The sequence below is a fragment of the Lepisma saccharinum genome, chromosome 14 (genome assembly GCF_977018435.1).
Source record: "Lepisma saccharinum chromosome 14, izLepSacc3.1, whole genome shotgun sequence".
In the NCBI taxonomy this organism is placed as follows: Eukaryota; Metazoa; Arthropoda; class Insecta; order Zygentoma; family Lepismatidae; genus Lepisma; species Lepisma saccharinum.
Genome location: NC_139242.1, coordinates 27,104,118 through 27,125,574, shown reverse-complemented (window position 1 = coordinate 27,125,574; position 21,457 = coordinate 27,104,118). Strand labels below are relative to the sequence as shown.

Sequence of the window (21,457 nt, the reverse complement as noted above, 5' to 3'; positions counted from 1 at the left end):
AGAAAAGCGAAATAAAATAAACTAAATCAGACGTACAAACAATCGTAGTAGAGTCAAAACAGATCTAAAAGAGCAAAAAATAGTCGCAGAACAAGGTAAGACACCCGTTCTGGTATCGTGTGCTGACTTTTCTTCGTGTAGCAACAGCAAAGATCAAGGCAACAAAGAAAGCCAGAGAAAAAGAAGCAAACAAAGACTAGGTTGAATGAACGGAAGGGCGTATCTTTTTTGTCATTGAGGCAGCAAGTATGTTTATGTTATCACGTGAGATCCTTTTTACAGATGCTGGAAAAGCTTTATCCACGTGTTGACTTCCTGAATGCCAGGCAACTCCTAAAGCTTTACGCACTGACGTTTGTTGGCTGCTTGCCAGGCAGTGCAATGGAGTGGCGAGAAACGCTTATCAAGTGGGAAGCTGTTTGACTCATTCCGGGAGTCCTTCAAGTCTGACCTCGGATCCAATACGGCTTCGTACAATCAGTCTCCGCCCCTCCCCCTTCTCTCGTGGGGTGTCGCAGATACACTGTGACCCATCCGAACGTCATTCTGCCAGTGCTTGTACAGGGAATCAGCTGGAAGTCGCTCGTGTTTTTTTCGTGGGGAGATCCGAGCTGGTTACGAAGACTGATGCAGCACGAGTTTGCGGGAACTCGTTTGTTATTTTAAGTGATGTTAAGTGCTGCGTGAACTGTTAGTATGTGGTCTCTGTCGGGAAGCGTTCGAGCCGTGTGCAAGCGTGCTCTGTGCGTGAGGTTGCTCGCTACGCAGGCTGCAGTCGCTAGAAAAACATGCCTCTACGACGTGCACGAAGCTCACCGCGGTCGGATGGTGGAATTCGCTGGGTATCTGCTTCCGGTGCAGTACGGAACCGAGGGGATAGCAGACTCCCATAAACACACGCGGGAGCACTGCAGCGTGTTCGATGTGTCCCATATGATGCAGACGGAGATACGGGGAAAAGACAAAGTTGAGTTCCTGGAAGGTTTGGTGGTGTCCGATTTGCAGGAGGTGCAGAGCAACCACAGCACACTCTCCCTGATCACTAACGAGCACGGTGGCATTGTCGACGATCTCGTGGTAACCAAGACTGCGCTCGGGTACATGTACATGGTGTCCAACGCCGCGACGCGCGAGAAAGTTCAAAACCTGTTGATCCGAAGACTGGAGGATTTCCGTGGCCGCAACAAGGATGTGTCTATAAAGTTCCTGGACGAGCGCGCTCTGCTGGCCGTGCAAGGACCGGAGGCTGCGAAAGTATTGCAGCCTTTGGTGGACGTCGACCTCAAGTACCTATATTTCATGAGCAGCACCTTGACGAACGTCTGCGGGTATCCAGCCTGCCGCGTGACCCGCTGCGGATACACAGGGGAGGACGGGTTCGAGATTTCTCTTCTCGCCGACCGCGCCGCGACCGTCATGGAGGAGCTGTTGGCGTCGAAGCAAGGGAACGTCAAGCCAGCCGGTCTAGGAGCCAGGGATTCCCTCCGTCTGGAAGCGGGACTTTGCCTGTACGGACGAGATATCGACGAGTCGACGTCCCCCGTGGAGGCTAGCCTGTCTTGGACGATAGGGAAGCGACGGCGTCAGCAGGCAGACTTCCCAGGAGCAGACATCATCCTCTCGCAGCTGAGGGACAAACCCAGAAGAAGACGCGTCGGCCTGGTGTCTTACGGCCCTCCTGCCCGAGCCGAAACTCCAATCCATGAAGAGGAAGGTGAACAGCAAATAGGGTACGTGACCAGTGGCTGTCCTGCACCGTCACTGGGGTGCAATGTTTCCATGGGGTACGTGACGCTGGAGTACAGCAAACTTCAAACCCAACTTCAACTGAACGTGAGGAAGAAGTTTGTTGACGCGAGAGTGACAAAAATGCCCTTCATTCCAACTAAATACTACGTACAAAGCAAAAAATAAACAAAAGACTGTAGTGATATTAACGCCTATGGGCAATACAATTCTACATTGTGTTCAAGTGCTCAGTGAGGGTGTACATAATTCAGCGTCGAACTAAGACGTTACTGGTGTTCCAGAGGAAAAACAGCTTGACCTGTGTTTCACAGTGAATGTGCCAAGAAAAATAATCTTCCATATTTTCATATTCAGCAAAGAGAAGTGTGATGTGATGTTTTTCAGCCTACAGAACGAAGTCAATCTGATGTAAGAGTTGAAGGTTAAGTCCTCTTGCATATGCCAAGGCCGTTTTGAAAGTGTAAATACTGCGTTGTGAAACTCTATCATGCTAGGTTTATGAACGCACGTTGAATGCTGGAAAGAATATGATAAATGCCTAGTGTTTCGGGTATTGGCTTGAACACTACAATATGTACGGCCTAAATTGTTAACCATATCGGTACAAATTCTCAATAACGTGTGTAACTATAAAACATAAGCTAGAATATATGTATAAGTTTGTAAAGAAATTCTTAGTTTAATTCCTGGAACTAGATTAGTAAACTTGCACCATATTATCAGCAGTGGCGCCGACTTTCAATAATTTGGGGGAGAGGCAATGTCATGGACGTCCAGAAGGGGGGGAGGGGCATGCCCCCCTCTGGAAAATGAATGTCCACTTTAAAATTATATATCTCGCACATAATTTCATTTCAATCACAGTAATTTGTTAATTATTATAAATACATTGAATGAACATGATAATTGTTTGGGGGCGCATCATTATCATGCCTCCTTTGCCCTCCCTGAAAAAAAATACCTTGCTTGCCCCTGTTTTTGTAACGATGAAGAGAACTTAATGAACATGTTCTTATGGAGTACAATAATAATAGATGCTTTAAATATAACTTGTCTGGAAGAATAATCCACTTTATTTACAAATATATGAGTAAATATTTCTTGAGATTAAATCGTGTCATCTGCAGTGTTCTAATCAAAATCTTGTGTAACCAGCTTGGTTCTACAATTCTAACTCCCCTTCCTTTTTGGAGGGAGGGAGGAAGTTATTGCCACCCACCAAAGTCGGCGCATATGCTTCTCAACATAATCAGGTGTCTGTCACTTGTTGTGTAATGCTATATAAATCTGATTCAACCTGAATAGGAAGGGATAATACCCGTGTATCGATGCAAACAAAATTAGTTGTATTTTTGTTATTTAGCGTTCCCTTTATGCCACTTGTGGCTAATCATTGAGGTTGAATCTTGTTGAAATTAATGAACGGAGACTAAAAAAGAATGGTGAGTTTCAAGGAGGGGGATTACTTATTTATGAAAACAATTATATTATTAAGTTTACGCAGTGAACAAGGACCCCCGAAAGACGTAAGTACCCTATTTAAATAATGAAAATGCACTTTTTTTTTTTAGCATTTGTTACGAAATGTATGGTTATTCATTACAGCCGAACTTATTGGAAGGCTATAAATTGGAATCATGCGGCTTTAAAGGACAGTTCCAAATATTTATGCACACACTTACTAATACTAATATGCATATAATATTAATCAGGAACTTTAATTTTCCTCAATTGAATCTAACTCTTTTCTTCGTCATTCAATAAATATTCAATTCTTTATCTAGTTGACATTAATTTTTGGCGATCTTAACTATACGTAAGCTAGATAATGAATACGTACTGTTATATTTCTATTATTTTACCATAGTTTTATCTATTTATGTAATATTAACAATTCAATATGAATTAATTTTCGTATTTCCTTAATATTATTTTAATTCAATTATTATAACTTTATAATATTATTATTATTGAACACTTGTCGCCCCCCCCCCCGCCGAAATGTATTTCTACATACGTGCCTGGCAGTGAAGTAACATGCAATAAACTTAGTCCTATGTTATACATAATAATGAATATGAATAACAGGGCACTCATCGATCGTTCTGTTGCTGGAAGAAAATGACAGGTTGTAGTTGTTTCAAAATATTCACGATGTCTGTGGATATCCAAATTGTAATTTTTCAAGAGCAATTCCTAATTATTGGGATAGGCGACTGTTCTTATTTGAACTAGCATGTTTTCTAAACTTCGTTCGTGTGGTTCTGTGACGTGCAGTCAAGGGCACTTCTGAGTTAAAACGAACCTAATTGAAAGTCAATAGGATAGTTACATCGCAGAAGTCCACGTGACAGTACCTAGAGGCGAGTATTCTGCCAATTAAATCAACATTTCTATAATAATAATAATAATAATGTTATATGTGTGAAAACTGAAACGTATAGCACACTCTACTCCAGTGCTTCTCGACCGCCGCCGGGCTCTGGCATCAATTTTATATAACCACGAGAAGTTAATTAGATCCAATGGTTGACAACTAATTAAAGCCTAATTTTATATTTGTCAAAAAGCTTAGACATAATCGAAGTATTACTCTTTATGATTAGCCTTCGCAATAATTTATTTATTAATATTTAATTTGAAAGGTACGTATTAATGAAATGATGATGACGTGAAATTGGTCTCTAACCCAGGACTCGAACCTGGAACCGTAGGAAGTTGTGTCAACTCAACGTGGCCGTCCACTAAAGCGGCACAATTTTAGAAGTAATTTGCCTCAACCAAAAAAAAGATCTACACTATATAATCCACACATTTATGATATTTTACATAAAACAATGTAATGTATAGGTAGTGTTTGAGGAATAGAAATACCTTAAAAATGGAAAAGAAGTTTCCTATAATCAAGGGATCTCCAATCCATTTAACAGTTTTTTGTTGAGTCATTTTAATGCTCAGATAGGCTAATCAAGACTGGATCTACAGTTTAAAATGGGATCCGAAACACACTGCAATGTGCCTCCAATAAGGATTGAATCTAGACTTCTTGGTTACAAGGCTCAATTAAAACAAATACTTCAAGAATTTGAACTGTGCCTTTCAACAATAATAGAATAAATCATCAAGAAGGAACCACTGCAAATCTGCACTGTAGTGAGTAGAATTTTAAAAAGATTATTTGTTTTCTTTGAATCCTATTTTAACCATATTTTTTCCTAATTGTGATTGCTATTGGCAGCTCAATCTTGTTCTCTTCATGTTTATACCGATCATATAGGAGTGCTACAAATATTCCTAGTGTACTTCTTTACATCATGCATATATTGTATTTTATTGTCATTGGAATTCATTCTTTTCCCCCTCATATTTTTAGGAGCGAGTACAATACCCTCCTAAACCAATCCACATTGTACCCCTTGAGCCTACCGCATGGAGCAGTGGTAACGTCGTCGCCTTCTAATCAAGTGGCCCCGGGATCGATAGCCTATGGAGGCACAAAGTGGTTCGGATCCTACTTCAAACTGTAGGTCCAGCCCCGATTAGCCAATCTTTGCACAAAGTGAACTTCAAACATTGTAGCTCTTGTGAATTTGTCAAACATGCAAATACTTGCATAGATTTTAAGTCATATAAAACGTTCTTTTTTTCGCTCACTTAAGATTACCAAAATCACGCAATTCCTATTAGGAATTAGGAATTATGCGCCACTGCATAGGTGTATTATTAACATTAAAGAAGAAACGTGGCATGTTTTCAATAATGTGTTCTTTATGTAAAAGGTTAAGAAATCTCAATTTCGGAAACACCCGAAGTTCGAGAACACGTTCCAACCTTATTTGAAAGGTAAAGAAAGGAACAAATCAAATGAACCAGAAACGTGCTCTCTAGCTTTCAAAATGTGAAGTTTCCGTTAAGTAAAAAACGTTCCTGTGCCACTGTATAGGTGTATGAAATGAGAATAGAAGATAAGAGATATGGGTGGACTTTTCATTGTTGAAAGCAAAGTATACTGATAAATATAGACAAAGGTTAATGTGCAAAATAAGGGAAGAGCTAGCAATTAACTGATCGAAAATTGAGGCATATGAACACGCAGAAGACGAGAATATTTTCGTGCAAAAGTTTAAAACGATTTTTCAGTGCGTAACATTGCAACAAAAATACTCTTTCTTGGACATTTCAGCATTAAAATATATTTATAAGTAGCCAATTCACGTTTTTGCACGGACATTGGTGATCATTCACGGAGCGCGCCTAGACTGCTTCAACGGCAGTTTCCTACCACGCTCTTTACACGTGCATGGCTCGGCAGCTTCATTATAAGGTGATCGGGGAGGGAAGGTCAATGGAACATGCACACTTTGTCTTTATACGCAATTGACTAGTGATAACAGCGTTGCCAGATCTAGCACTCTTTATCTTTTTCCCTCCTGGACTAGTCGGAAGCTTGCAAATTAAGCTGCACATTTAACAGTAGTGTCGGATCGGATTAACAATTTCCTCAGTGGGATGGAGTTGGTTCTGTTGTTTCTTTAGGTGCTATGTTAATTGAAGGTTCACAGCTAGTTTTACACAAGAGAGAGGAGGATATCTTCCCTTTAATTCACTTGTGCATACGGGTAGAGGGCGTAGCATTCGGCATTAGAGGAACTTAACGTAAACAAGGGTTTCTTTGGTAAAGGAACTGCTCCGTCGGGTTTGTCTTGTTCTCAATTTCGTATCGACGTGTCTCAAAAGATCTGGTTTCGTTCTTGTGTCGATGTTTTAAAAGGCTGACGACTTGGTATAATTTCTAACCTTTCATAATGAAAAGTTTTATAAATTAAAAAGCTGAAGAAATGGCAGTTTTCGCCCATAAACAACAAATATTAATGCGAGAGTAATGGTTTGGAATCACAGTAGTTGTCAAAATTACATCCCAACGAGCCTTGGGGCCTTACAATCCCAGGTTTGATTTCCTGTGCAAGTACAGTGGGATTCATAAATATCACCAGTCAAATTGCTCATTGCCATGTTCAATTTCTTTCCTTTATGAAATGACAGATTCAATAATCCAAGCACTATCGGTGCAACTTCACATCTCAAACACATGTTGAATGTTAGAGAAATATTCATGAAAATAGTAATGGACAATTAACCTGATAATACCTCTGCAAAAGACTGTACATTACACACTACTTCGGAACCCATTTGGAACTGCAGATCTATTCCTGAAATGGATGTTGGCGCAAACCTTTGTAGAAGAGGCAAGGTGAATTATTATTATTTTTAAAAATTAATAATACGTAACTACAATAATTATTATAAACTAATCATAATCACAAATAATTTTACCAAACTATTGCTTATATTATTATTATATCCTTTGGGAGAATTTTCTACTCGATATACCAATGCGCTGTTTTTCGTAATGTTTTCCAACTCCACACCATTATTGTATTCTAATGCATTGTTATGTTAATTTCTTATTAACCATTGCACACTTAGTTCAAGGAAAAGCTAGTCATTAACCTAAGTTTTACGTTCTGCGACCACTCACAAAAAAATCTCATTTCTGGAATTTTGAAAACTCTTACCTGGCTCATGAATTTTACTTTTAATCCTTTCAATCAACTAATGTTTGTTTTGGATATTGTCACTGGCGTACGCAGGACTTTTTTCGGAGAGGGGGGGGAGGCTGAACTTGTGATCTTGAATGGTGCATAGGTTCGTTCAGTGTCGTAGGAACATTTTTCATTTCAAGGGTACAAAATTCATCCTTCATACATTATTCCATTTGAACCATCAAATCTGATGGTTATCAATGACACATCTCAACCAGAGATCATTATTTCCAACCCACTTGCAAACTATATCGTACTTATAGTGATCCAATTGAATTCAATTAAGTTTGCCGCACCATAGCTTCATGCAAAAATTTCGTTACGCAATTTATGGCGACTGTGTACAGTGGCGGCAATTTATGTGGGCCCGTGGGGCCAGAGCTCACACAATAATTTATGTGATTTTTTGTGAATTTATAATTCAAGTGTTTGAGCCCACCAAATGTTTTTGGAAAATTTGGCGCCCCTGGCTGTTTCTTTTTTAGAGACATCTAATTATTTAAGATGATTTGATTTTTTAGATATTGTGATGTTTAGTTTTGATAACAGTTTAGCTTTGTGTGAAAATTCCAATCTTTGATCGATTTGTTATTAATTAGTTGACAACTTTTATGTTTAACGCTTTTTTTTGGTTTATTTTTGGTGGATATGGCTACATGTATTCGGTATTTTTTCAGACTTCTGGTGTTTCACAAGTACTTGTGCATCGAATAATAAAACTTGGCTGTGTTTTTGACGTATATTGGTCTCTTCGTCGTTTGATCCTGTTTGAGTGCTTGTTGAGATCTGTAGTGCTTTGGTCTGTCTTATAAAAATAAATCGAGATGATCCCCGATCGACTCGTGGGAGGTTCGCATTTGAAGGATTGGCAAAACATGTGACAAAGTAGTTATTTATAATGGACTTTGCTATACAAGTACTGAAAGTACTATCATTGGGTAAGCAAAACGAAAATCTTTAAGTTCTTAGAGCAAAGCAAGAAATTGACATGGCTACTCTTGAAACATTGAAAACGATCACCGTGTAGGAGAACGGTAGATCAGGAGTTAGAGGGAAACCATACGTTCGAAAGCATTTTTTTCAATCTTTGGCGGACAATATGAATAGCCGGTTTGAAGACTCGTGGTTTGTTTTTGCGTGTAGTCCTATTAAATGCACACACACATGGCATTTGGATGATGAAGAACGTGTGTTTTATGGTGACATGTCAGGTGAACTTTAATGTAAGTGAAAGCATGTGTGCGTCACTAGTTAAGATGTTCACATCTACAAAAAAAAAAAAAAAAAAAAAAAAAAAAAAAAAAAAAAAAAAAAAAATTCCACCTCACTCAAGGATTATGTGAATTGAATTGTACGTATCAATATCTCCAGCTGAATGTGGAGTGTGGAATGTGGGTTCAGTGCCATGAATCTAACCTTTACTGATCAGAGTGAGAATAAATATTTGGTTGGATCATATAATGCATCGCCGTAAATCAATTTCGGCGATACCCCGTTGTTGGTGTCTTATTTTCATGACATACGAGATCCAATTATCATTTTAAACCTTCGTTTTAAAAATTATAAACATAAAAATGGTTATCGGGGGTCATTTTAAGTTTTTTGGACTTCATTACTGCTTTCATTTGACTTTTTTTATTTTCTAAAAATTTCGGGGGTGTAGCCCCTTATTTCCGTTAATAACTTTATTGATTTTTTTGTAATTTAAGATTAATAATACCAGTGTCCAGGGGGGGGGGGGAGTGAACCGACCGGTTGACACCCCTCCCGACGCCTATTAGTCCTGATTTGCTTCGAGCATGAAGTTGACTTAAAGCAAACTTTTGACAAGGAGCATCACGTGCATGTATACAGTGGCGTACCCGGAGGAGTTGGTGTGGGGTGTATGACCCCTCCCCCTCACGCATGGTTTTTGCATAAAAAAAACTTCCAATGCAGCAAAGATGGCGAAATGTATGGCCCCTCAAATTTTAGATCATATCAAATCAAACCACCTCACGGAAAATCTGAGCACGCCGTTGCATGTATAAAATTTCGTTCAGTTGAATCTCTTGCTTCTAGTGTGCTCAGTACTTTTATCAGCTCTTTCCTCAGATGACATTTGCAGATCAACTACTGGAACTCGCACTGAGACGTCCTTACACCCCTCCCCACCCACTTCAATTATCAATGCTACCCTTATGGTTGGTACCCCTACCACACATCCTCATTGCCTTAACAAGACCCAATTTACTTTGGTTCCCAAGTCATCGGTTCTCATGTTACTGTGATAATGAGTGAAGGCAGTTACGAAATAAGTTTTGGTCAGTGTTTTTAAACAATAAATACATATTTGATGAGGGGCAAAATTAGCCTCATCATTCCTTAAACGGGTGATTGTCGTTCAGTGAGTTGTTTTAAGTCTACTTTATGCACAATAAGGCTAATCCGGACTGGGCCTACAGTTTAAAGTGGGATCCGAACCCCTATTTGCCTCCGGGTATCGAACCCAGGATTCCTTTGATTACAAGGCGACGACGTTTCCACTACACCATCGGGGAGGCACTCTATGTTTGAGAAAGATCAATGCTTTTACTGTTAACCTGTTCAAGATGTCATAGAAAATAATTATAAACCCCTTCTATAAAATTCTGTGATCTTCCAAATTAGAGAAGAAGATAGAGAGAGAAATAGAAAAAGAGTTGAAAATAGAAAGAAAAAGAGGGAGAAACGCACAGGAAGAAGCGAAGAAAATGAGATTGAAATGGAGAGAGAAAATAAAAAGAAAGGTTAAAGAGAGAGAGAGAGAGAGAGAGAGGTAAGAGGAAGGAAAAGAAAAAGCATGATACAGAGATAAGAGAATAGAAGATTGATTTATAATTTTACTTCGCTTTTCTGCCACTTATGGCTACTGGCGAGCATGAGGTCGAATGGAGATAATCTGAAATTAATGAAAGGACAATTACAAACGCACATGAACAGCCCGGAACAGAAGTTCCACACACTATATAGCTGGGAGTCCAAATACCGGAGCTCCGTTAGTCTGCAAAATTCAGTCCAGGGAACATAGATTGACATTTGGTTGTCAACCAGGAGCGTATATTCCAGCCTATCTAGGCTATCTGCGAAGCCTGAAGCCTAGAAACTAAAATAATGAAGAGAAATCTCTTAGAAATTGTGTGATTTAAGCTGTTTGAAAAAGAATATAATGGCGATTCTGAAGTTGGCAACCTGAATTCTTAGGAGTTGGCAACCTGAATTCTTAGAAGTCGGCAACCTGAATTCTTAGGAGTTGGCAACCTGAATTCTTAGGAGTTGGCAACCTGAATTCTTAGAAGTTGGCAACCTGAATTCTTAGGAGTTGGCGACCGAAATTTTTATAAGTTTGCAACCCGACTACCATTGGGATGGCAACGTGGCTTCCTTGAAGACATCAAGAATGAGTCTAGTCTTCTCCCTTCCTCCATAGCCTAGGACCAGGTGTCATAGTGAGATAGCCCAAGTTTTAGACTCAGCATACGCCACTGTTGTCAACATTTGTAAAGAGGATGGATAGATGAAGGAAACCTCCCAAGCGAATTGGAAGATGCATCTCCGAATGTTACTGACAATGATTCTTTATTAGCATGCAATATTCATTCGGCATTATCCATTACCTGATCTAATCCTATGTACCTTTCTTTGTCTTCAGGCGAATACATTTATTATTACCGGTGGCGGGGATGGAGCCTACAACAGACCTTTGAATTATCAGAAATCGGTGCGGTAATCACTCACTGCACGGCATGTGTGGTTGGTTAGAAAGCATTTTATCCAGTTCTTGTTTAGTATAAATTAACCTCAGTGTCACGGAAGATGAACTTGCCTAGGTCAAGAACGGTGTGATAAACCAGATTGCAGGACAGACAGTATAAGCCATTCTTATGTCGTCTTGAAACCAAGGCAGTGGTTCGGATCCCACTTAAAACTGTAGGTCCAGTCACGTTTAGCCTGCGAGCATACAGTGTGCTTAAAGGCAACCTTGACAAAGCCATTGTTATACTGTTTTGTTCATATGCTTCCGGTATTCTAAAATTAGGTCATAATCTTCGATGTGCTCTTATCTAATTTTTTTTTTTTTTACTTTTTTTTTTTTGTAATTCAAGTTTGATGGTTGAAAGTCCATTTCCTGTTGGTTATCTGGTAACGTATATTTGATGTAGAACTGACGTGTTGTGTAACGAAAAATTTCAAGCCAAAGCGAAAAGAGGATGAATCTATAGTTGAAGTTCTGATTCGAACGCCACTTTACTTCAAAGAAAGTTCCGAAAAATCAGTTTCCCTTGGACAACCATACGTCAAGTCCACTCAAACCTTTCCCACTAATAGCTTCCGTTTTAGAAACTGACAGTATTTGTCACGTGAGTAAACGAGATGTTGCCAATTCAGTTTATTTGGAGATTTCATAACGTAAGGTTGCGGTTATCTTTACCAGGTTGTGTTATTGTGTTGTGCTTTCTTTTTAATACAGTATGCAGACCTTTGAAGTGTAACGTCATCCCAGTTCGTGTTGTATGTCTAAACACTGCAGGCAAAAGCTACGACAACGCTTCTCACAAAAGCAGGTGCTGGCTTGAAACCAGATACGCGTCCGGTCGGCTTTCTCTACAACTACGTCGAAGATACCGAACTGGCGTTCGAATCAGGACTTCAACTACACAAGAGAAGTAGGTGTGGATGTGTATCTTGCCTTCAGCCCTTTAATTGGAAGGGCTGTTGCGTTTAATGTTATTTTTTAATATAATTCATAATTCGATAAATGTAAAAAATGCACTAGACCCAAACAGTGACTATACTGATATTAAGAGGATATTCAGTCGCCTAGTAATCAAGGGGTATCGGGTTCGAAGCCGGTACTTACTTTAAACAGTGAGTCCAGTCACGATTAGACCATCTGTGTATAAAGTGGACTTAAAATCAAACTTCAAGCTATGAGAATACTACTTCGTGCCTTTCTTGGCGTCTTTACAATCTAGTTTTTTTTAAAAAAATATTTTCTTCATGCAGAAAAAATGGTCTAAAATCTGCTGTCTACAAGCGGGTCATGTTTAAACTATCCAACCAAGATATTGGCCATTTTAGGGTAACTATCATACTCGAAGATAAGCCAGTCGGCATGTACACTCACCGGCAATACAAATGGGTCACCTAGATCCTGAAATACTCGCTTCCCTGCAAGGCGCTATGTGTGTTGCCTAACTCTACGGCGGTGGGAAAACGTGTCGTTGAAAATTTGCTATTATAAACTATTCATCGCCGTAGAATTAGGCAACACACATAGTGCCTTGCAGGGAAGCGAGTATTTCAGGATCTAGCTGTCCCGTTTTTATTGCCGTTGAGGGTACAGGTGGACTTGTTCATTTGAGATGAGTTTCTCGCAGAACGAGTCTTACTGGAAAAGGTTTAGGGATTAAATCTGGTTCTGGTTACGTGCTTTACTACGATTCGCACACTTCATTTCATCCCTGTTCTGAATCCCACGATATGTCAAATGAAATATATATTTTTGTCTCCTGGACTGTAAACATGCAGTAGTCCCTGCACAAATACACACACTCATACACACACACGTCGTGTGAGAACAAGAGGAATGTAACTCCAAAAGATGTGATTTTCTGGTTTTCCTTTTAACGTATCTACTCATTTGAAGAAATCTATCTGGAGTCAGGTCGACGTATCTCCATATCTTCTCGCTAGCGGTAAAGCCGACCTTCCTGACGGAGTGGTTAGCACGGCGCGCTACGATGCCAGGAATCTCTGGTTCGAATCCAAGGCTGGGCATGGGCGCTCTTTGTGAGTGCCCCTTCAGCAATTTAATATCATCATTCATCCTTGCGATTAGCCAAAAGTGGCAGAAAAGGGACGCTAATAACAAAAAAATTAAATAAAATCTTTAGCGGTAAAGTGGGACAGATTGGTTGTTACGTTGTTGTCTCAAATGGGGGAGAGACTTTTTTTTCAGATCCAGAAAAACGTGACACATGCGTTTCTCTGGCTACAAACTTAGAATCTAAATTTATTATAAGCATTTTTATCATAATTATTGACTGAATTTCAATTAAATGTGAAGACATATGCACATTCACACATGCACATATATATATACACATACACACACGCGAACACGTATTCGGGATGTTATGAAACTTGACAAATTAGTAATTTAGTAAATAAGCGGAAAATTAACATTGTTCGATTTCGTTACATGGTTGGTATGGCCATGTTTCTAGAATGAAAGAAGAGAGAAATTCAAAGCAAATGCTGGAAACGAGGCCCGAGGACAGGAGAGGAACAGGAACTCGCAGAATAGAATGGGAACAATTGGGAACACAGTGGAAGTTAAGAAATTGTCTCAAGAGAGGAAATGGCTGAAGGAATCCGACGCCTAACAGCGCAAAGGGGAAGAACAAGTAAGAAGTAGGTAAGTTTTCTGTGGCGATTTTTGTCAGCAATTGTTTCTTAATTTTTACATTTTTTCGGTACATTTTTGAAGCGTGATGTTACTTAATGACTTTCGTATTGCACTTCAATCATCTAATATTTGTTGCAAGACCGGACTTCCATACAGAACATGAAATTGCAGTGTATGTACGATAAGACCGCACCATTGGCAACGTTGGATGGCAGTGTGCATTTGGAAAACACATTCGCTTTCCATTCGACCAAATATAATTGACGTCAGTTGTTTCCTAAATAAGATTGGCTGCAAATGTCACCATTAAATCGGGCCTGTGCTTTGTTCTGCATCCGAATACATGTTCGTTTTTCTTTTTCTGTGGAGCGTAATACGTCAAATCCATGATTGTTCTGTTCTTGCCCCTTTTTTTCCGGATGGAAATAGATGTTTAGAAGCTCGTGTCAGCTTAAATACCGGTGAGCTGTTTTTTTTTCGGAAGCAAGCTTGTTCGGACTAGAGGGGTAAAAAGAGTTATAATTTACATGGCAGTCACTTCAGCTGAGACAGAGCATTAACATTTAAAGCAAGTGTAGTGTATCCGTGTGTGTAACACAGACAGAGAGAGAGAGACAGAGAGTATGTTACTGGTCATGTCAACTGGTGACATCGGCTTGAAATAAATGTGGGAAGCCCCACATGTGGGTAAGGTTGGTATATTCGATATTTAATTTGGGAAGGATAGGGGAAGAGAGCCACAGAGATGCTGCTTCAAAGTCCGTTGCCTAAACATTTTCTACCTGCTCTATTCTAAAAAAAAAAATCAGTCTATGTGTTCTACTGCATTCCGACAAATTACAGATGCAGAGGTACCAACTTTTGATGAAACACATCTAGTAACCTTACGAACACTTCAGTTATAAGATCTAAAACATCTCATATCCATTCCATTTATCATGATACTAATGCATCCTTACGTATTTTATTTAAAAAATCTGTTATTTATTAATTTCAATGAATAGTCCATCACAAATCATGATAACTAACATTAATAATAATAATAACAATAATAATGGGATATAAGGATTGACCATTTCCGAACACACCCAAATGTCAACCTTTTCCTTCCACGTAGTACACTAACTAACTAACTAACTCTCTAGGCTTCTTAAACCCGAAGGTTCATGGCTGCAGAAACACAGGCTTTTCATCTGTCCCTATCTTGAGCAAGATCTATATACTCTTTTTCCATCCCTACCGATTTCCTTTAGGTCCATCTCAACGTTGTCCTTCCATCTTCGTCTTGGCCTTCCTACAGTTTTCTTACCATCAGGTTTCCCAACAAGAATCCTGTAAACTCCTCTTTCCTCTCCCATTCATGCCACATGGCCTGCCCACCTAAGTCTTCTTGATTTAATTATTCTATCTGGACATGAATACAAATTATGTAGTTCTAAATTATGTAACCTTCTCCACTCACCTGTCTCCTCATCCCTTTTAGGTCCAAATATTTTCCTAAGGATCTTATTTTCAAATACTCTCAATTTATGTTCCTCTTTCAATGTAAGGGACCAAGTTTCACACCCATATAATACTACAGGCAAAATTACTGTTTTGTATATTTTAACTTTTAGTTTCTTAGATATTAAACGAGAAGGCAAACGTTTATGAAGAGAGAAGTAACATGCATTTCCTGAATTAAGCCTACTTTTCAATAATTAGATTTTGATTATTACCTAACACTTGGTTTCGGCCTGTAAGGATATATTTAGTTTTCTCTTTGTTAACTTCCAAACCTATCCCTTTAGCAGTTTTGAAAAATATTTTAGCATTATTCTTAAGTAGTACACCCTGGACTGAATTTTAGAGACTAGCTAGGCTCTGGCGTCTGGTCTGACAGCCAGCATAATTCTCTGTGGGGCTTTATTGTGTCGCCCTTATATGTTTGTGATTGTCCCTTCATCCATCTCATCACCATTCATCTTCGCGATTAGCCAAAAGTGGCAGAAAAGCGAACTAAAATAAAACAAACCAGTCAACCAATAATAACACGACAAATTATTGGGTGGGCTTCGTCACCACTGGCCCATATAAGTTGGCGTCACTATACAGATGTGGGAAACAAAGAGAACATAATCTCCATATGTGCGTTTCTAAAGCACGTAAACGGATGAAATTCCGCAACCATAACTTGCATTTTATTCCCACGTTTACATTGTTTCTAAGACGTAGATTGTAGCTTGGCAACACACAGGACGTACAAAGGACGAATGCTTAAAGCAGAAGGAGTGGGGGAGAACAGCAATCCGGTTTTGAGTGCGACGCGAGCGTCATACCTTTCACACTTGCATTTCAGAAGAAACATATAGTGATTCATGACCAACGTAGTACAACAATTATCTTGCAAAGGAAGGTTAAATTTTTGAATGATCCGAATCACCTGGTGTATGCCACGTTAACAAGCTTCTTTGGGAATTATAAGCGCTCGGCTTGGAAGATGAATTGTGTACTTTTACTTGCAGAGAAGCCTTTGCGAACTAAAGTTTGTTAGGGCCGTCTTTTTTGTGCGGACAGACTAATCGAAACGGCAGCAACATTTCAAAGTGGATTCAGAGTGGAATCTCAGAAATGTGATCACGCCAACAATGAAACTGACTTACTCTTGAAAAGAATCCGCGTTATTAGCCCAAAGTCAGATATGCAGTACCTCATTGTATGTAATGCCATTGAATAGTAGTGATAATAACATCAATAATTTTTTATCATGGTTTATGGATATAATTGTTATTTTACAAAAATAACTAGCCGACCTACTTGCCAGAGTTGTTATCACAGCGCCATGGTTCCTAGGTTCGAATTCCGGTCTGGGCATGGCTGCTATTTGTGAGTGTTCCTTCATCAATTTCATCATATCATCGCTCATCTTCATCTTCGCGATTAGCCAAAATTGGCAGAAAAGTGAAATAAAATAAGCCAACTCAACTATAAACTAATAAAACAACCAATTTTACCCCAAATGTGTTATTATTATTATGACGACGATGATGATGATCATCATCATCATTATTAAATCCTTGGGAAGATATGCCAACGAGATCCACTACATGAGTAGACATCTATTTGTCATTACTTTTTACATTTCATACAGTTAACGTAAGGAATTTTATAGTTCTTGTATTTTCTCAGTAACATTAACACACCAAGAAATAGCTTTAAAAGTTAGGAAAAAAGTTTTGTAATTTTTAGAATTATGAAAATTGTGGAATCGTTTATTCTTTGGATTAAATGGTAGAATATGAAAATACGAAACCTGGTTCCTGTATATAACCCTCAATATTCTTTCGATCTAACGCACTTTCTAATTTTGTTATTCTGATTGAATACTAACGAAATGAATCTTTACTGTCTTTCACAACAAAAACTAATTTTCTGCTTTTTTTTGTAACTAGAAATCAACAATGCAAATTTCCAGGCGGATTTACGAACCGGTTTGACCGCCCCCCCCCTCTTTCAGACGCCCATGTGGACAATGCATGCAACTTGCTTAGGAATTTCATACGGCAATGACAGTTAAATGGAAGGATATTTCAATAACGCTTAACAACCAACAACTATTGAAATATTTCTTTCCAAATCATGTGATAATATTACAACGTGGAGCAACAATTATTGCACAGAGAACTGTTGCATAATTAAACGTGTAAAGCACAGTTCGTTCCACTGCCTCAGTTTTTTAAAACTATTCATGATCCATACTCTGTCACTGGTTGTATATGTTATTCCAACTTATTTTTAAGAAATGCACATAACATATTTGTATTTTACATTAACCACACTTTTGCAACCAAATAGTAGCTCTTTACGCGCGAGTACACTTCATTTCACAACATATTGCCCTAGGAACTGAACCATGTATGCCAGTGTGGGAAAAAAGTGTTGTGGGGGAGATCTTAACAGCTGTGTTTCACATGTCTTAAGCTGGCAGTCAAGGCCCGTGTTATCATGTTTGATACAATTTCTTCATTTCAATGATACTCTTCCAGTGGGAGATCTAGTATCTTATGTTGAGGTAGCATTTTCTTACGAAGTGCAAGAAATAGTTTCTATAAATCTGTTCCAGCATAAAATTTTGACAATTAAAAACACTAATGCATTACATCTAATGTCAGATAAACAATAGGAAAAAGTGCTCCGTAATACTCTATCGCACCAGTGATTGTCTTATAGCAGTGTTTTTCAACATTTCTGAATGATGTACCCAGGAATGCTACGTGTCATCATGTAACTGACCCCTATGTACGTCATCAATATTATCAATTTTAACAAATACATCCCCATTAGGAATGGTATCGGATGGCAGAGATGTCTGTAATTACGAAATCTACACTTGTCAAAGAATCTCGTAACGCTTGAGACGTCAGCAGACTTACAACATTTATGAATTTTTCGACCAATCAAACACACTTGTCACGTTACAACATAGGGTTAGGTGTTAGAACAGCCTCAGGCTGAACCTCGCCCTTTAATTAAGGAAAATTGAAATTGAATCAGTGTGGTGAGTGTCACTTTCCAGTAAGCCCAGTACATTTTGGCTACCCGGTTATATTCTACAATGTTCCCAATATTTTCGAAATTAGTTTTGTTTTGTGCTCTCTGAATACGAGAAAGGACACACACAAACAAGACAAACATACAATAATGAGCACTATAACTTGACAAGTTTAAAAACAAGACGCTGCAATCCATTGTTTGCGCACCTCACATCACATTTCCCCACCCCATTGTCTGCGGCGACGTTCGTTCGCAGTGTTGCAACCTGGAGGGAGAGAATAGTCTGAGAATTTTCAAAGAAATTTGAATGTGAAAGGCATGAATTAGTATCCCCTCACCTACGCTACCTATTGATTACGCTAAATTCTAAATACATTTTAATATTTTCCCTTTAAGCCTTAAATGAATTAAGTTATATTAGGGATATTTCTTACCAGCATAAGAAATGTATGAAATAAAACGATACAAAAATGAAAAATATGTAAACGATAGAACTGAGCTCACCTTCTAAATGTTTTCCAGTTCTCCTTCTTCAGTTTCACTCTCCCACTCATCCGAGTCTGTGTCTACCGATGAATCTGTGTCCGTGTCTGAATCGGCTTCACCAACTCTAATTATCAGTTCATTTACACGCTCGTCCATAAGTACATCTCTTTCAAAGTAAGAATCTTGCAGCCAAGAGTAAAGAGCATGAACATTTCTATGCTTTAGAAAAGAACACAGGCAAGCGTTATCAGATTGCCTTCTCGTAGTGATTGTTGTACTTGTACGATAAACAAACGAACCACCACCCCATGTTCGGGAATGAAACCATTCTGCTGCGAGCCGTCTGCGTCTACCTTTAGAACTACGGGAAGTTAAAGACACGATTCTGTTTAACGACGACAGTACAAAAACTCTAGGTGTCAATTGGAATACCACCGCTGACACCCTTTGCATATTAACGGCCGAAGATTCAGCGCTAGCGCCAGAACGCAATGCTGAGTTGGCTACACTCGCACCGGCGAAGAAACATCTTACAACCTACCCCCTACGCAGTGATCCAGTGCACGGGAAAGCAGACACCAACTCTTGTTTTGTAAACAATCACCCAGCTATCAACAATCAAAGAAACAATAGGGCTGCTGGTTGCAGCAAACCTCTTTACGATAAACAAAGCTTTTCGACGATACGTGCAAAGAAAGAAAACAATTTGGCCGGCTACGATTTGAGCATTCACGAAGTTGTAAGCAAACGCAGGGTTGCCAGTCAAATCGCGCAACTCTTCGATCCGCTCGGAATTATTGGGCCTGTTATTGCACTGTTTAAACAGTTTCTACATAAACTATGGAAATTAAATGTATCCTGGGACGACGAGTTACCTTCCTATGTATTAAACGAATGGAAGGCTTTACAAGCACAAATATGCCACATTTCAGACATTAAGGTTCCACGATGTATTTTACCTAGAGGAAGTGGGGGAGTTCAACGTCATCAATTGAGGCTCGGTGAGGCTCGCCTTAATGGATTTGTCTCGTAAGGCATGAGCCTCATTTGATGGCAGTGTTGCCAGCTGCTTACTCGAAAAAATCACCAAGGTTTTTTTTTTGGGTCTAACGTAGCCTAAAGCAAGGAGCTGGCAATCTTGCTTGAGGCTTGCTTTAATGGTTTGTTTTTGTAAGGCATAAACTCTATTTTCTTGCAGTGTTGCTAATATTTTACTCGAAAAAATCACCAAGGTTTTTTTTGGGTCTAACCTAGCCTAAAGCAAGGAGCTGGCAATTTTGCTTGAGGCTCGTCTTAATAGTTTGTTTTTGTAAGGCACAAGCCTTATTTTCTCGCAGTGTGGCCAACATCTTACCTGAAAAAATCACCAAGGTTTTTTTTGGTCTAATCTAACCTAAAGCAAGAAGCTGGCAATCTTGTGTGCTCGCAGTATTGCCAACATTTTACTCGAAAAGTCACCAAGGTTTTTATTTTGGTCTAACCTAACCTAAAGCAAGGAGCTGGCAACCTTGCTTGAGGTTTGCTTTACAGTGCATAAAGCAATTTGCCAACCTACTGGTATTTTTGCCATAGCCTTTTACAAAAAAAAGAGAGAGGAGAGAGAGGGGGAAGAGTTAAACAACTGACAATGTCGCTAATATTTACCTACAGTTTTTTTTACTTGGCAAGGGTTTAGCCAATTTATATACTGGCGTAACATACATACACTGGGCAAGGAGAGCCGGCAACAAATACATACTGCCGTAAAAGAGAAAGAGATGGATGGATGGCAACACAGTATGCGTGTGCGTGTGTGTGTATAATATGTAGCATTATTAACTAGAGTGTGTTGGCAACCCACCTGCAACTAAAAAAAAAAGATAGAGATACCAACATTGCTGTAAGATAAAAAGAGAGACCTATCGTGATTTTTGTAAACCTCTCTCGGGGGAAACACGATGTGCTATACACACGTGCGCGCGCTGGTGCTTCTTATTATTTTTGTATTGTGACGCAAGCAAAACAAATAATTTTTTTTTATTTTTTTTAAGATTCCTGGCCCCTAACCCCGCCAGGGTGCGTGGTGCCCAACCCAAAAAGGTTCTAACGGCTACGGCTCTAGATAACCGCACCTCTGTAGGGTTTCACGTGTTTTTTTTTTTTCCCCAAACTTCCATGAAACCCTACAGAGGACCTCCGTAATGCATGCAACGTGTACTAACGACTCTAGTGTTATTTGATGTTGTGATATTTTTGGATATAGAGTTTTATTGTGAGATATAGATAAAAATAATTATGTTTATTATAATATTTTCCTGATGAAGATGGAGAATATGTGTGTGTTACAAATAAAGTTGCATGTTTTTTTTTTCTAGTGTGTGTGTATGTGTTTTTGATGTTTCGACAGCATCTGAAACGATAAAAAAAAAAATTTATTGTTAATTTTCACGTGTAAAAACAACAACAAATTTTTTTTGTGCAAATTTTCTGATTGTCTCTCGTGCTATAGTGCAAAAAAGATATTGTAACTGATAACTAATGAAATTGACATTGTAACTGATCTGAACTAGTGAAATTCGTATTGTGCCATTGTAACTGATTGTGCTAGTACAAAAAATTTCTTATTTGTGCAAGAAAAGATGTTAAAAACTTGTTAAAACTGCTCTGTGACCCTCTC

General features: G+C 39.0%; 1 protein-coding gene across 1 annotated transcript; it reads left to right on the top strand.

Annotated features, from left to right (window-relative positions):
* The first annotated feature begins 412 nt into the window (after positions 1-412).
* LOC145998743 (aminomethyltransferase, mitochondrial) lies at positions 413-2,357 on the top strand. Its single transcript, XM_083135291.1, has one exon. The coding sequence runs from the start codon at positions 697-699 to the stop codon at positions 1,912-1,914; it is 1,218 nt and encodes a 405-aa protein (XP_082991417.1). The 5' UTR covers positions 413-696; the 3' UTR covers positions 1,915-2,357.
* Positions 2,358-21,457: the final 19,100 nt, after the last annotated feature.

Excerpts from the sequence above, each read along its gene's own strand:
- LOC145998743 (XM_083135291.1), top strand. The coding sequence starts at position 697 with ATGTGGTCTCTGTCGGGAAGCGTTCGAGCCGTGTGCAAGCGTGCTCTG.